Below are 17695 nucleotides of genomic sequence, written 5' to 3' on the forward strand. Positions count from 1 at the left end.
AATGTGCAGGGAGAATTCCCGAGGTACCGCCTCATAGTCTCAAAAGTAAACATGCAGGGAGATCTCTCGGGATACCGTCTCATAGTCCCAAAGTAAATACCCAGCTCAAACAAAATGATGATAACAGTTACAGCAAGAAACCTACAATTTAGACTAAGTATAAGTAGAGCAAAGAAGAAGAAATCCAATAAACATGTTGTAAATAGTTTAGATAAGCAATTAAGACACGTGAGCTATTCTAGGCTGACGGGATAACTACACATGCTAGTATACTCAAATAAGATATAAACAAGTTATTACTCAGTAAAAAAAGCAGGTTCTTTAACAAATAACATGTGTACGCACTCGTCACCTCGCATACACTGCGCTCACATATCATGACAACACCAAATCCTAAGGGGATTTCTCCTACATAAGGTTAGGCAAGACATTTAGCTCGAACCAAGCTCAAATCAACCCGTAACAATGCCTTTCCCACGAATATCTGACTTCGAATGGACCAAATATAGCCAAAAGTAATTACATATCATAAATATAACTAGAAGAAACTAATCTAACTAATAAAATCAAGGCTTAATCAAAAAATTAGAAAATCGCCCCAAAAAGCCTCCCCGGGCCCATGTCTCAGAATCGGGTAAAAGTTACAAAATATGAACACTTATTCACTCACGAGTTCACTCGTACCAAAATTATCCAAATCTGATATCAAAAATCCAAACAAAACCCAAAATCTTAGTTGAAGAACTTCTTCCCATTTTTCCCAAATTTTCAACCCAAATCTGAAATTAAAAGGCGGAACTAATGATAGATTAGTGGGATATAACCAAAATCAAGTGAAGAATCGTTACCCAATTGATGCCTCTAAAAATTTCTCAAAATCTCGTCCAATTCCGAGCTCCCAAACTCAAGTTTTGATAAAAATGGCTAACCCTCGTTTTTGAAAGTTTATATTCTGCCAGGTGCTCACACTACGCGATCACGGAACATCTCATGCGATCGCGTAGAACAAAATTCCATCCGTCCACAAAACTTGCTACACGAACGCGACACCTTACACGATCGCGAACCACTGGCTTCTCACACCTACACGATCACGTCCGTCCTCACGTGACCGCAAAGAACAACGCTTGAACTCCACTGCTTCTTCACTTCCTCTGTGCGAACGCGGCCTAGCCCACGCGTTTTCAATGCGCAGCCTGACCAACCTCTGCGATCACGTCCCTTAACTCGCAAACGCATGGGGTAAAATGCCATTGTCCACAAACTAGCTTACGCGATCGCTTCTCCTCTTACGTGATCGCGTCTCCTCTTACGCGATCGCATAAGAGAAAACCACAACTGAACATCAACAAATTCTGCAATCTTTCAAATCCAAAAACTAGTCCATTAACCACTCGGAATCCACCCGAGGCCCCCAGGACATCAACCAAACATGCCAACAAGTCCTAAAACATCATACGAACTTAGTTGAGCCTTCCAATCACATCAAACAATGCTAAAAACACAAATCACGCTCCAATTCAAAGTTAATGAACTTGAAACTTCAAATTTCGACAACCGATCCCGAAACCTATCAAACTACGTCCAATTGACCTCAAATTTTGTACACATGTCATATTCTATGATTATGATTGCACTCAGATGCTTTCGTCTTATCTATTCTAAATCTATTATTTCTTAAATCTTTTAAATTAAGGAAAGTTTAATTACTTGAAAATCTATTTAAAAGAAAAATCACGTGGTTAGTTCACTGTTGGCTTGCCTAGCGTAGGCACTGGGCGCCATCACAGACTTTAATAGAATTGGGTCGTGACACTACTGAACAATTTCACCGCAAACAATCATAACTGATAAGGTGAGGGTGAAAGAAGAAGGATGATAAAACAGAAAGCAACAAGTGCACTTGAACTGGATGAGATGTTAGTCATGCGAGCAGAAATTTCTAAACTAACCAACCAAATGGCTAAGATGGCAATGGATCAAGGGCATCAGATGCAGTAAGTTCAGAGGATGGTCGTATGTTGTAAAATTTGTGGATTAGGTCACACGACTGACCAATGTCCGGTAAATCCAGAATCAATTTATTATGTGGACCAATAGAATAGAGGTCCAATAAACCAAAATACACAATACGAGAACACCTATAATCTCAACTGGAGGAATCACCTGAATTTCTAATGGGGTGGAAATCAGGACACTCAAAACCAATACAGACCTCAAGGGAGCTACAATCAGCCTCAAAGGCCACCACAATAGAAAGTAGAAGAAAGCACCAATGATATATTGAAAAAGTTGTTAATTGACAACTAGCAACTTCGAACAGACAACCAGTGAGTTCTTCAAATTTTGTTAACTATGCACAAAGAGAAATTCACTCTAATGTTCAAACATACAAAAAATTCACATGCAAATCTCTTAAAAAAAATATATATGATGTGCATATCTTCAAAAGGTATGAATAGATTATGTTTAAATATTATTGGTATTTATAATATATTATGTGCAGATCTTTAAATAAAAAATGTATGATGCATATATCTTCAAAAAATATGAATAGATCTTTTAAATATCTTTTGGCATTTGTCCTATAAAAAATATATCATGTGTATATCTTATGAATAAAAACAAAATGATATCTATAAATAGTAAACACTGCATCCACTTGCAATAAAATGTCTTAGTTTAGTTATCTAAAGTTAACTTCACTTGTTCAATCACGCGATGATATTTTTCCATAGTGAAACTTTATTAGTTTTTTTAAGCTAACATCCATATAGGAAAAAAAGAATACTCTAGACTGTGGATTCAACATTAGGAAAGTGTTCACTGCTATCATAACAAAATGAAATATTTTTATTATAGGTTGTGCATTAGAGTCATAAAATATTTGGTTAAAATCTTTATAATTACTATTAGCGATAACCTTAGAGAATCTACATCGATGTTATAGAGGAATAATTTTACAAAGAGCGTACTGCCATAAAGATAGTTGTTGTTATTATTATAGGTGGAAAACTGTTATAGAGAGGTAAAATATAACATAAAAGATCGATTTTTAAAGAAACTAGACTTTTATAGTGAATGACTGTTATAAAAGGATATTATAGGAGTCCATTACTTAAATGGTCATTCAACTATTCAAAATTATCTTGTAAAGTCATTTTTCTTTCGTTTGTAACAGAAAGTCACTTAACTATGCCTATATCACTCAGAAGGTCACTCAACCAGATTTCTCAGACTTTTGATTGTCAAATACCTATTTTACCCTCCATATTAACAATTTCTATCTTCTTCTTTTTTACTTTTTAAATATTATGATTTTTCTCTTTTTAATCAACATTATGGACTTACCTTAGAACAAATAAATTTTATTTAAAAATAAAAAACAAAAAATTATTTTTCTAGCATATATAATATTGGAATAATAATATAATTGAGCATAATTATGAAGAATATATAATGTATATTACCAAAATACCTTCATTTCAAATAATTATTTTCTTTAGTACGTGCATGGAATATATATTTTAAAAAATTTATTTTCTTTCGTTCTCAATTGTGCAAATAAATTTCTGAGTATTTATTGTTATATCAAAATTATTATTACGAACTAATTGTTCCAATTAACTTTCTACTATGCTCAATATTTTATTATTCCAACATTATATATGCTTAAATACTATTTTTATTTTTTAATTTATAAGTAAAATTTATTTATTCTAAGGTTAGTCCATATTATAGATTAAAAAAAGAGAAAAATATAATATTAAAAGGCTAAAAAATAAAAAGAAGATTAAGGTTGATAGTTTAGAGGGTAAAATAGGTATTTTGCGATTAAAAGTCTGAGAAATCTAGCTGAATGACCTTTTGAATGTGATAAGCATAGTTAAATGATTTTGTTGTTACGGAAGAAAGAAAATGAGTTTAATAGATAATATTTAACATTTGAGGTTGTGCAAAAGCACTTTGGAATAGATCACTTTACCGCATTGTTGGATCTTGGAACCAATTTTAATAGCATGGATATGCATTTTATTTCGTGTGCAGCTAAAATAATTAATACCGAGACCAGATCTGACGGGCGGGTATATGTGATGATTTACATATATACGTTACTGGGATCTTGAGATCGTAGCCAACTTCGTGCACAATGTCAAAGCCAGGACAAGGTCGACCATACAATATCTCGCACACGGTTCACTCCAATGGATATATCCAAGGCTTAGTTAGCAGTTAGCATCATCCTCAAGGGAAAAGACCCAACGAAACTTATCTCATTTAAGCATATTAAAAAATGAAAGGTACAATCTTTTTTTCTTTTCAGAATCCTAGATACATCGATATAGTGCATTAGCATGTAATGAACTGACATTAAAACCCGTATGATTATTATAGCACTTTGGATTATTAAACAAAACTACTTCGGCAGCATGCCAAACACACCTAATTACAAATATATGACACAACAAAAGCTTACAAGAAAGGAAGGTACAAATGGACTATTAAGTCTCTGGTGCATACAAGATCACCGCCTGTGAAATGATCAATTCACCTGTAGCTTCGGTAATTAGGAGTATACATGCAACTCTCAGCATACTTCACCAAATTTGCAGGTCGAGGGAGACGTGTTGCCACACCTGGGGTACAATTGATCCAATTCATAAACCAAATTGTTTAATGTTATGTTAAACAAAACAAGAAAAAAGGAAAAGAAATATACTCACCAAGTTCATACGCTTTAGTAGCAACACTAGCAGCTATGTGAGCTGAGATCTTTCTGATATCAGCAAAAGGAGGGTATATCATCCCCTTGGCAAAATGTTCCTCAGTTACTTGAGCAGCCAAAGCTTCCGCTGTTTCATAGAAATTATGAATTAGTTCTTAAACATGCTGTTTGCCTCATAGTAGTGCTGAATGTTATGGCACCGAATTGAGAAGATATGAAGACTTCAGCTAAAGAACCCCCGACAGAAAATCATCACTTTGTTGTTGTACTTACAAGCTGCTAAAAGCATGTCATCATGCACACGGATTGTACCAGACATGACCAACCCAAAACCAAATCCAGGGAATATGTAACAGTTGTTTGCCTGTAGCGCAAGGAGAGAATAAAATCAGGAACCATTCCATTTTGAACTGACTATAACATATGCATAAACAAAACCTGGCCAGGAATGTTGAGTTTGCCATTGTATTCAAAAGAAGGGAATGGACTTCCACTGGCAAAAACAGCGCGACCCTTTCAAAAAAGAAATTGACAAGCCAGTCAGCGCCATGAATGTAGCTAAATCGAGCACAACTATAACTGGATACAAATTTCCTCTCATTGATACTTCGTACCTCACTCCAAGTATAAGCTTCTTCAGCTGTACATTCAGCTTGTGAGGTTGGGTTTGAGAGAGCCATAATAAGAGGTCTCTGGAAATTATTTATTGTTCTGTTAGCTCAAGAAATAAAAAATAAAAAAATATTGCTGGGTGAAAAGAGATGAAGCAGGTAAATGGATTACCTCATTTGTGGAGGCCATGGCCTCAATAACTTCCTTTGTAAATGTTCTTCCAACTCCAGATGTCCCAATTAAGACGGTTGGCTTAATGGTCTAAATAAGTTTTGAAGCGATGAGAGTTAATAAATCATAGAAAACGAGTTTTCAAGATGGAAATCCACAGTGGGGATGTCATCATACCTTAACAGCATCTAGCAGATTGTTAACAGGTTCGTGTTCATGAGCCCAAGGCTTCTTGAAAGATTGAAGTGTTTCCTTGCGACCACTAACAATAAGACCCTGTACATGATCACTCAGCTAGCCGGATTATGTACATAGAAGAACCGATTTCCACATCTATGACAAATAAAATATAAGATGAAAACAGAAGAGGGACCCTGTACATGATCACTCAGCTAGCCGGATTATGTACATAGAAGAACCGATTTCCACATCTATGACAAATAAAATATAAGATGAAAACAGAAGAGGGACTGGCTCTTCAGAGACTGATTGTAGATCGAATATTTTTCTACCTTTGAATCCACAAGCCAGATCTTTTTTCGTGTCTCCTCCACGGGACATTTTGTCTGCAGGCAACAATATAGAAATTTATTACGGGCAATTTATTGAACTTGAGCAAATCTTCGTTCTACAGTCTGTACAAATAACCCAATCTGGTACCTTCTTTGAAATTTCAAGTGCTATGAGTTCTGCAATACCAGTCCCAGCCTGCAATCATGAAGAGATTAAAATGACTGCAAATTAATGTAGCTGCCATTTGGCTTTGAGATCCTTTTTAATAGTTCACGATACATGCATTGCAACTTTGACAGTTAAACAAGCAGAACCAGAATCCAATTATGATGACACCCGCATCTTAATTTCCTTTGTGTAAAGTTGATAAGAAAAGGAGTTGAGAAAGATTTAAAGATTATCATCTAAAACATAAACAACTTTAATCTAAAAGGAGCCTGAAGCATTGAACAAGAGGGGTGTAGCGGAAAGCTGTTCCCCTTTAAATCATCATGGAACCTGTTAGTTGAAAACTTTTTTTACACCATTTAGTTTGTAAATCTTGTTCAGCAAAAACAACCCAAGTAGAAGGCACGACAAATTTATTAAAAAGATAGAAACTAACTTCTCCTGCTCCGAGGAACAAGAATGTATGATCAGCTAATGAGCCTCCAAGTAGCTTAAGGGATGCAATAAGCCCTGCAAGCACCACAGAAGCTGTCCCCTGCAATAGTAGGATCAATGATCAGAAATGAACATAACAACTTCATGAGAATAGCCATGCGACATATAGCATACCTGTATATCATCATTGAAGACCAAATGAGTGGTACCATATTTAGCCAACAGCTCAAAAGCGTTGTGGTTTGCAAAATCCTCAAACTGAGGATAAAATTATAAACTTCAGGTTCAGGCTTTACATGGCAAAAAGGTGATGAACCATTCATGATGCGGTGTTGGATAAGTTTCGAATTATTTACCTGTACGAGAATTTTTTCACCATAATTTTGCTTTACAGCTGACATGAACTCATGTAGGAAGTCATAGTATTCCTGAAAGGAGGGGAAAGATTGTAGCAAAAGCTGCTTCAGTAAATATTCAGAGTTCTATGTACTTGATAATCTACAAAGGCTAACGGCTGACAATCTGGAGTGGTGCTCAAGTTCACCTGCCCAGTTGCTCTCTTTTGTCTGAGACCAATGTAGAATTCATCTTTCAGTAACTGCTCATTATTTGTCCCAACGTCAATGGTTATTGGCAAGCACTGCACATTCAAGCAAATTGATTGACTGCAAATGTTCATGGATAAGATGGCACAGAATCAAGGATATGATAATATTACCGCTGAAGGTCTGACTCCTCCAAGTGCAGTATACAGAGCCAACTTCCCAACTGGTATCCCCATTCCCTGTGACGTTTTATAATGAATGTCATATGAGGATTGCATAGTGGGAAGGAAAAAGAAAAGGCAGGGGGGAGGAGGTAGTTGGGGAAACAAAAGGACTTAAATAAAATGAGGGTATCACCTGGCAGCCGAGGTCCCCAAGTCCCAAAATTCTTTCTCCATCAGTCACAACAATAACCTGTATTGATCTTTCAGGCCAGTTCTTCAATACCTCAAGGATCCTTCCCCTGCAAACAAATTATTCATATTTCAGTTGAATTTACTTTCATGTGGAAGCAGTAAAAACAACTTTAACCCGCAAATTCCATACTTTTCTTTCAAGCTGATGTATAAACCCTGAGGACGCTTAAAGATGCTTCCATACTTTTGGCACGCCTCACCAACAGTTGGAGTGTAGACAATTGGAAGTAACTCTTCTACATTATCGATAAGAAGCTTGTAAAACAACCTTTCATTTCTTTCCTGCAAATTACAACCAGAAAAATAGAGGGAACAGTAAGCAAGAAGGTATTGGCCATACAACTATGTTTCCTTTCCTGGTTTCAGATGAAAATCAGAACAACACACATTTCAAATGATACCTCTAATTCCATCATGGCAACATATTTGTGCAGAGGGACATCATACTGGCGAAGAGACTGCATAATTTTTTTCTCCTAATTGACATAACACAAGACATTATTAAAGTCCCTAGATCACACGCACACGGACACATATATCACAAAATTTGAGACTTTAGTAACTTTATCTACCTGAAGCTCCTGTGTGGAAATCACAGGAGGCAGAAGGCCTCGCAAGTAATGAGCATCTCTTTCTCTCTCAGTGAAGGCAAGCCCTTTGTTGTAACGTGGGTCCCTCAACAAGTTGTAGCCACTGGTATTACAAGTCAAACGGGTAAACACACATTCAGATTTACAGCGGCACTTTAACGATCAGTAAACACAACCCTTCACATAATTCAGAAAATAGCCTTCCTGCATATTGCAAGTCTTACTGATTCAAGAACATCTTGTCACCAGTTAATCTGGAGTAAATCTTACTTCATCCAGCTATAAATGCATCAAAATTGCGGAAAGATTCATGGATGTTAAGATGTTAATTGAATATGAAAAGGAGCTAAAGTACATATCTAAAAGATACTTTGCTTGACAGCATAATTATATCTATCTACATATTCAGAAAACCCACTAAGCACAAAAAATATAACTTAACGTCAGCAAATTTTCAAGTAAAATATAGTCTTTCTAACATTAGAATCAAACATATAAACAGGACAAGTAGCAATCCAGCACAAATGATCAACAGAGAGGACAAACTTGCATCATTATCGAAGATCAGTAGCGTCTGAAAAACTAAAACAGAAATGAATTACCATAAAATAGGAGTAATAAATTAATAGTGAGTCAAATTAAAGCCAGTGACTGAACATTCCGGAGTTGCCTCAAAAAAAAAAAGTGAAACAACAAAAGAATGATGAAACTCGAACTGGAAAGTATCAGAGAGAGTTCAGTCAAAATGTTAGAGTGAGTACCTAGAAACGGCGATAGTCCAGGGAGTGATAAGCTGGTCCTCGGTGGCGCAATCCTCACCGTAGACATCCTCGACACCACCCGCCGGTGTTGCTCTCGGTGACAGGTCAAGCACCGATTCTCCTCCCCTCTGCTCCTTCAACGCGCTCTCCATGATTTTCTGTTTTACTTTTCTTCTTTCACAATTCACACAAATAGTAATACACTCGCACCTTCTGCAACGCTTTCAGCTAGTGCCGCCTATATACGCACAACTACCGCTGTGTGAAAGTGAAACAGTATATCCTTCTAGAAGACTAATTCTTACTTTTAGCAATAGTCAAATGTCAAATTGCAATTAGCTTGACCCTACCTTCTATATTGAACCGTATATATGTGGAACTTTTGACCATTGACGACTCGAACGTATCTTTTTCAACATTCAACATAATTTGGAATAATATGTTAAATAGTTATTGTTACATACTAGTATATACTCTCTCTTCCAGACTTGCATGGTCTAATTTTCTAATTGTCTGTTTGAATTCAAATTAAATAAAATAGAATTTTATCTTTTCAAATAACTGTGTCATATAATGTGAAACAAAACATAGTAGTATATATCTATATACGGGTGTGTCTTTAATTACGGCTGCGTTGATTGCCCGCAAGGTTGACTAAGCTGGTTGGATGGCTGGTTTTCCCTTCTCACTGGCAGCCTCCCGGTCAGAGCTTGTTGCATCGGACTTATCGAGTACAATTTATATTTTTTATATGATTTGTGAATTATTATAAAGTGCGCATGTTACCTAATGCGCACCAAAGAATAGCAACTTTGGGTTTTCTAAGAATTTTCAAAATAATATTTTTGCTCATACCATTTTAACTCTTTTTTCAAATGAAATTCACGTACGAAGAAAATATTTTAGGTATTTCCTTTTCTCATGTTTTCGGGTGTGTTAGGTATGAAGGAAATATTTTTTTTAAAGATATTTTTCAAAATATTTTATGTTTGATTAGGTTAAATATTTTGGAAAATATTTTTCTGCTGCACACATTTTCCTCCAATTACTTCACCACTAAAACGAAGAAAAAATATTTTTCAAAATTCTTTTTCAACTTTCCCCATCCTACTCCCTACCACCACCCTCTAACCCCCACTACCCCAACCCCCCAAAACCCTTAACCCAACCCCAACCCCAACCCTAACCCCTTACACCCCGACGTCAATCTCTTCTGTGCAACATTGTCCGCTTCTGAGGAACAGTGCTCACCCCTTGCATGTGCACAAGTGTTGTTACGCAACGCCTTCCTGATGTTCTTTAGAAGGGCAACGTAAGGCTAAACAACCGATGTCAGTGCGGTTGCTGTCCGCCAATGAGGTCCCCTCCGCATGCTAGACTAGATTGTCAGTGTCGTACGGGAAAACCAATGTCACGAGCAATTGCGGAAGCTGAGAGAGAATTGGGTTTTGAATGATGATGATGATTTTATTGATGACTGAAATGTTGATTACAAAAGATGTGGTGTCGAGGGGGAGAGACACCAGTACAGAAAATTGCTTGGTTGAAAATGTTTGATTGTTTGGTCCCCCTTAATAATGCTTAAAAAAAATAAACCAACATTACATGACTAGTCCTAATAAAGTTGTAGAAGCACACTGAATGAAAATTATGTAAACTAGCCTATAATTACAATGAAAAGGACTTAGTTTATTACAATGTAGAACTAAGTCCGATGGCAGCAACTTTGTCTTGCGGGTCAGGGTCTGCGCGCGCGACACTTGCTGTGTTGGCATGAGGCTGGGCGCTGGTGCTTGGCATCAGGGTCTGTGCGCGAGGCGCTGCTGGAATGGGCCTGCAGCTGGGCGCTGGCAAGGCATCAGGATCTGCGCGGGCGGCATTGTCAGGGCGCGCGGCGCTGTTGTCATTGGCCAGCCCTTGGGCGCTGGCGAGAGGCATCGGTGGGGTGATAGAGGCGCATGCGCGCTTGTCACTTAGCGCAGCCAAGACCACGGGGCCGACCATGGCGCTAGGCATTATGAGGCTTGCTAGGCCGCCATGGGGCGCGGCCAAGGGGTCATGGGGCGTGTCTGGAAAGCAACCCATGACATTCTCTCCCACCTGAGTTGGCGTCGTCCTCGGAGCCTTATGATGATGATGATGATGATGATGATGATTCTGGTGGTTGTTGGATGGGAGGTCTGCGCCCCTCTGTTCTGTGAGCTTGTTGTTGTAGCGACACAATAATTTCATGCGGCTGACATGGAAGACTGGATGGATCTTCCACCAGGATGGAGTTTTCACCTGGTATGTGGACTTCCCAATGTATTTTTCAATGGGCAGGGGCCCGATGTATTTTTGTTGCAGGCGAGGGTCATGGGTCCTCTCTGTAAACAAGTACCGCTTTGGGATGCATAGCATTACTTTGTCCCCTGTTTGATGTTGGGCAAAGCAAAGATTTTGTTCGGTGAATCTTTTTGCCCGCTCTTGGGCTTTGACGAGATAGCTCCGCATTATCCCCATGTTGCGCTCCCATTCGCTCGAGAAGTTGGCATCTCGAGGAGATTTCGGCATGGTTGATGCATTCACCGTTTACGGGAGAAGCGGTTGTTGTCCGGTAACAATTTCAAAAGGGCTTTTGTTTGTATGACGGCTCTTTTGAGAATTGAAACACAGTTGAGCAGCATCCAGGAGCTTCACCCAATGCTTCTGTGATCCGGTTGCAAAGTTGCAGAGATATTTCTCCAGCATGTCATCGAACTGGTCTATCTGGCCATCCGATGGTGGATGGATGTCTGAGTTGTGACTCAATGTTGACCCAAAGCACCTGAAGAGATGGGTCCAAAAGTTGCTAGTGAAGCGTGAGTCGCACCTACTAACAATGTCTTTGGGCAGGCCCCAATGTTTGACAATGTGCGAGAAGAAAAGTCGAGCTGTATCTTCTGCTGAGATGTTCTGCGGGGCTGCTATGAAGGTTGCATAGTTTGAAAACTGATCTATGACAACCATGATGGATGCAAGATTACCGACTTGGGACAATCCCGTGATGAATCTGAGGGAAACACTTTCCCATAGTCTCTGTGGGACATGTAATGGCTGCAAGGGTCCCGTCTATGATGAGTGATCTGACTTGTCCTTGTGGCATAGCTGAAAAGTCTTCACACACTAAGGAGCGTCACTAGTCTTTTGAGGCCGATGACATGATGGCTGATTGTTGTTCGAAGGGTAGCGGGAACCAGGGGTTCATGTCTGTTGACTACCTTCTCCAACTGCATGGCCGAGATGTTTTCAGTGGCCATCTTTATGGGAAAGCATGGTATGGTGCAGGGCTTGGCCCCGTTTCCTCCCATCATCAGGAGCATGTTGGCATATGGCACCGGTATGGTGTTGGTTTGCCTCATGAACTCCAAACCCACTATGATGTCGAAGTCATCTATGATTGCGATGCGCAGGTCGATGCTTCCTTTGTATGGGCCAAGCTTCACTGGGACATTTGTAGTTGTTCCACCCAATGTCTAGGGTGGTGAGTTGATAGCCTTGACGCGGCCTTTGCTCTTTTGCACAACAAGACCCAGGCGCTCTACTTGAGTTGACGACAAGTAGTTGTGGGTGGCACCCGTGTCTATCAATGCATGAAGGGGATTGTCGTTCACTTTCAATTCGACGAACATTAGGGTCCTCGCTTGTTTAGGAGGTCTCTCGTCCATCTTTTCCTTCCCTTTATTGGTGATTGGGACTGAGATTTTCTTAGGAGGACATGCACTAGTCCTCGCTAAGGCATGCGGGATAGAGCCAACAATTGCATTGAAGGCGCCTACCTGGTCTTCTTCTGATGTGTCTGATGCGTCTGACTCATCCTCGACGATCTGATGAGCATTGACCTTTATGTTTGGGCATTCATTGTTCCAATGTGCCCCGCCGCAATGACGGCATTCTGAGGGGGGCTTTCTCCCCTGATTGTTGTTGATGGATACAGCACGGTTGCTGCTGGAGGGAGGAGTCTTAGTTTTGGATGCACTCCGATCTCCCCACTTTTGCTTGGGCCACCATTGCTGGGATGGATCGTCGCAGACTTTGTCAAATATCGTATTGTTTGTCGTTCTGAGTTCCCAAATGATAATCGCCAAGGCATTCTGCAGCTTGAATGGCCTTGGGCAGAGTGTCTACCCGTTGTCTCTGTAGTTCCATACGGGCATGAGGTTTCAAACCTTCTATGAATGCGAAGAGTTTGTCTTTGTCCCCTATGTCGCGTATGTTTAGCATGAGTGCGGAGAATTCGCACACGTACTCCTGCACTGATTTGGTGTGGTGGAGTTCCCGTAGCTTTCTCCTTGCATTGTATTCCACATTTTCGGGGAAGAACTGCAGGCGTATGGCTACCTTTAATTCATCCCATGTCTGGAGAGTATCTTCACTGGCCTTGATGGCTTCGTATTTGACCCGCCACCAAAGTTTGGCATCGCCCTGAAGATATATGGCAGCAGTCGCTACCTTTTTGGATTCTTCCAAATGGCCCACGGCATCGAAGTATTGTTCGATGTCGAAGATGAAGTTTTCCACTTTTTTAGCATCCCGGAATCCGTCGTATGGCTTTGGCTCCGGTATCTTAAGCTTTTGTGGAATGGGGGTGAGGTTTGCTGCACCCCAGATGTGGTTGTCGCCTCCTCGAAGTAGGCTCTGTAGGGCAGCATTGACAACATTGAGCTTGTCTGTCAAGTCGTCTATGGTTTGCTGCATGGCAGTTAGTCTGTCTGCCCCTTGTTGCCGATGGGCTAAATCGTCGGCATGCTCCTGTTGGAGGTCCTCAAATTTGCCATGAATATTGGCAGTTTCGATGGCTGCCGTTTGTCGGTCATCGTCAGAGTCACAATTGATGTTTGCAATGTCATTTTCTGCCTGCCGCATTCGGCGGTCCAGGTCATCCAACCTTTGCACTAGGTTGTTGTTTTGATCAGGCACCGTATCCACGATGGGTCATAATCGGTCAACCGTCTCTTCTAGGGATGCTAGACGCTCCCTATATTCACCATGGTCAGAAATGGTGATTATGGCAAATGTGTTCCCTCGTCTGATGTCGAGCCTAGGCTCTGATACCAACTGTTACGCAACACCTTCCTGATGTTCTTTGGAAGGGCAACGTAAGGCTAAGCAACCGATGTCAGTGCAGTTGTTGTACGCCAATGAGGTCCCCTCCGCACGCTAGACTAGATTGTCAGTGTCGTGCGGGAAAACCAATGTCACGAGCAATTGCGGAAGCTGAGAGAGAATTGGGATTTGAATGATGATGATGATTTTATTGATAATTGAAATGCTGATTACAAAAGATGCGGTGTCGAGGGGGGGAGACACCAGTACAAAAAATTGCTTGGTTGAAAATGTTTGATTGTTTGGTCCCCCTTAATAATGCTTAAAAAAATAAACCAACATTACATGACTAGTCCTAATAAAGCTGTAGAAGCACACTGAATGAAAATGATGTAAACTAGCCTATAATTACAACGAAAAGGACTTAGTTTATTACAAGGTAGAACTAAGTCCGATGGCAACAACTTTGTCTTGCGGGTCAGGGTCTGCGCGCGCGTTGCTGTGGGCGCGCGCGACACTTGCTGTGTTGGCCTGAGGCTGGGCGCTGGTGCTTGGCATCAGGGTCTGTGCGCGAGGCGCTGCTGGAATGGGCCTGCAGCTGGGCGCTGGCAAGGCATCAGGATCTGCACGCGCGACATTGTCAGGGCGCGCGACGCTGTTGTCATTGGCCAGCCCTTGGGCGCTGGCGAGAGGCATCGGTGGGGCGACAGAGGCGCATGCGCGCTTGTCACTTGGCGCAGCCAAGACCACGGGGCCGACCATGGCGCTAGGCATTGTGAGGCTTGCTAGGCCGCCATGGGGCGCGACCAAGGGGTCATGGGGCGTGTCTGGAAAGCAGCCCATGACAGTAAGCATGAATCAATGACTCAATTTATACAAAAGGAGGGGCTGCCACGTTCCCTCTTGGGATAATTGATTAAATTTTTGTCCGCTTATTAGTTAAATGGGTAATGTTCTATTACCCGCATAATTTAAAAATTGCCCCGAATTACTTAAAATATTACTTACTATATACAACAAAATAATCTGGGATCAATTTGAATCACATCTGAACCCCCTAGACGCCGTCCAAACTTCCAACTTAGCCGAACATGTCTGCATCATACCTGAACATTACGGATTCCAACCAAACTTCATACACAAGTTCTAAATTACTGAATGAACCTATTCCAAGTACCAAAATAACAATTCGAGTCCAATATCATCGTCAACTCCTGATCAAACCTATAAACCCTCCAAACCTTCTAATTGCCAACTTTCGACAAATAGAACCAAAACATCCTAGGAATCTCCAAATTCAAGTCCAGACATACGCCTAAGTTCAAAAGGTCCATACGAACCTATTGAAACCATCAAATTACCATTCCGATGTCGTCTATTCAAAAGTCAAATGTTGGTCAACTCTTACAACTTAAGCTTCCAACAATGGAACTAAATGTTCGAATTCACTCACAAACATTCTCGAAACCAAACTAACCATCCCCGCAAGTCACAAAATAACAAACACGCATATAGAAAGCATCAAATAGGGGAACAAGACTCAAATACACAAAACAAGCCAGCGGGTTGTTACATAGTCTTTTGACTATACTATAAATAGGGGCTGATTTGTAGTCCAAATTATGATGCACGTGAACCATGGTCTCGCCATTTACTAGAATTGATCTAATATTATCTACTAGCTCCCATCCTCTAAAAAAGTTAACTGATGCACTTGATTAAATGCTGATTTATTTATCCAAAGAAATAGGATCAATTCTCACTTGATACTTTTTTTTTCTTCTTTCGTTAGTGATGGTACATCCATATTCTAATAATCTCAGGTCTGCCTCTGACTATAACTACATAATTGTTGCATTTGCTTTTAAAAATAAAATCAATTTAGATCATATCATAGTGTATGAATTGAAGGGTCAAAGAAGGACAGAACGAATACCATGTGTTATCCAAAAACTACGCGCATGGCATAAAGGCTGAAGGACGAGAGAATAGGCATTACGAAAGAATGACGATACAAGTAGAAAACAAATGGAAAAATTTCACATAACAATAATTGGGCTCCCTACTTTTCAACTTTATAACCCATATTTCAATTTATATCTAACTAGCCCACAAATAATAGGCTAATACCCAACATTCAACTCCAATAAATTCTCGAAATTACTATTTAATTTTTAAAAAAGATTGCTCAAGCTTTTAAGTTAATTTTTGAATCAGTAACTGTGACTCAAATATTATTTCAACAAACCAAATCTATTTGAGTGGTGAAAATTAGATTTTTAACAAGCTAAAATATGTGGGTTTAAATTTTGAATTTGATTTTGTGAGAAATTTAGAGTGGGGTGTTATTTAGACTTGTTAGAAATAATATAAGGAGGTTGTATATAAATTTTGAAGTCATTTAATGGAGATTTGGACTGGTTTTGAACAAGAATTGTAACTGAAAATCATGGAAGAAGTTCGTTTATAGATGCTTGTATAAAGGTGTATAAAAGTGTATAATAGTGTAAAAGGTGTGTATATACACTATTATACAAGATTATACAAAAAAACTGACTTCGTTTTCTACCTTACGTTTTTTTCTAAAATTTAACTCAAATCTTGCTCAAATCTACTCCAAATCACTTTAAATTTAAATTTTGAACTCCTTTTGATATTTTCAATCAATTGGAACAACACCCAATCCAAACAACTAAAAAACTCAAAAATCCTATTTTCGAAAGCAAAACTTTGAATGACCTTCAATGGTGGACTTCTACTTTTTAATTTTCTACCATTGTAAACATGGGGAGAAGCAGAAAATACACGGCCCCTTGAAGCATATGTAGAAGATGTAAGAAGAAGAGAGAGTGAAAACAATGATTGTGAGATTTAACTTCATAGCTTTTAGAAGCAATGGTTATAAGAACACAGATTTTGAATTTGCTAATGATTTCAAAATATGTACAATATGGGTTAGGTAGGGTAAAACTTAAAAACATAGACCATTTTTTTGTTATGGTGTGAAGTCATGTGTATTTTCTTGTAATTCTTTCAAAACAAAAAACGCTGAAGTGCATAAAGGTTCAAAATCAAAACTGAAGTCTTGATTGTTATAAATATATTATATTATGGATGTTCATTTAGTACTCCGTTGTAAATAAGCTTCCTGAAGAAGCTTATCCATATGGGACTCCACCGTAAATATGTTTATCTATTTAGTACTCTATTAGAAATAAGCTTCCTGAAGAAGCTTATCACTTCGGTACCCGGTTATGGATAAATATTACCCCCAGTAGAAGATTATTCATACCGGGTATAATAAACTTATCCTTTCAGTACCCAGTTATGGATAAATATTACCCCCGGTAGAAGATTATCCATACCGGGTATAATAAGCTTATCCTTTTAGTACCCAGTTATGGATAAACATTATCCCCGGTAGAAGATTATCCATATCGGGTATAATAAGCTTATCCTTTTAGTACCCAGTTATGGATAAACATTACCCCCGGTAGAAGATTATCCATACCGGGTATAATAAGCTTATCCTTTCAGTACCCAGTTATGGATAAACATTGCTCTCAGTAGAAGATTATCCATAGCAGCTTCCTTTCTTCTATAAATAGAAGAGATTTCAGTTCATTATGTACATCAGTTTGAATTCGAATAATATATCAGTTTCTCTCTATAGTTGTCTTTACTTTACAGTCTT

At 39.2% G+C, this 17695-nt stretch overlaps 1 protein-coding gene across 1 annotated transcript; it reads right to left on the reverse strand.

Moving 5' to 3' along the window:
• Positions 1 to 4458: 4458 nt before the first annotated feature.
• On the reverse strand, positions 4459 to 9377 carry LOC107820287 (NADP-dependent malic enzyme). The gene is made up of 19 exons (XM_016646548.2): positions 8938 to 9377; positions 8159 to 8279; positions 7988 to 8062; positions 7717 to 7868; positions 7528 to 7633; positions 7344 to 7409; positions 7170 to 7265; positions 6982 to 7053; positions 6800 to 6883; positions 6627 to 6725; positions 6170 to 6217; positions 6022 to 6075; positions 5687 to 5785; positions 5510 to 5599; positions 5341 to 5418; positions 5165 to 5239; positions 5000 to 5090; positions 4725 to 4853; positions 4459 to 4637 (listed from the first exon to the last, which is right to left on the reverse strand). Exons 1-19 carry the CDS (start codon positions 9087 to 9089, stop codon positions 4549 to 4551), a joined length of 1776 nt encoding a protein of 591 aa, XP_016502034.1. The 5' UTR covers positions 9090 to 9377; the 3' UTR covers positions 4459 to 4548.
• Positions 9378 to 17695: the final 8318 nt, after the last annotated feature.

The sequence above is a fragment of the Nicotiana tabacum genome, chromosome 1, assembly GCF_000715075.1.
Source record: "Nicotiana tabacum cultivar K326 chromosome 1, ASM71507v2, whole genome shotgun sequence".
NCBI lineage: Eukaryota > Viridiplantae > Streptophyta > Magnoliopsida > Solanales > Solanaceae > Nicotiana > Nicotiana tabacum.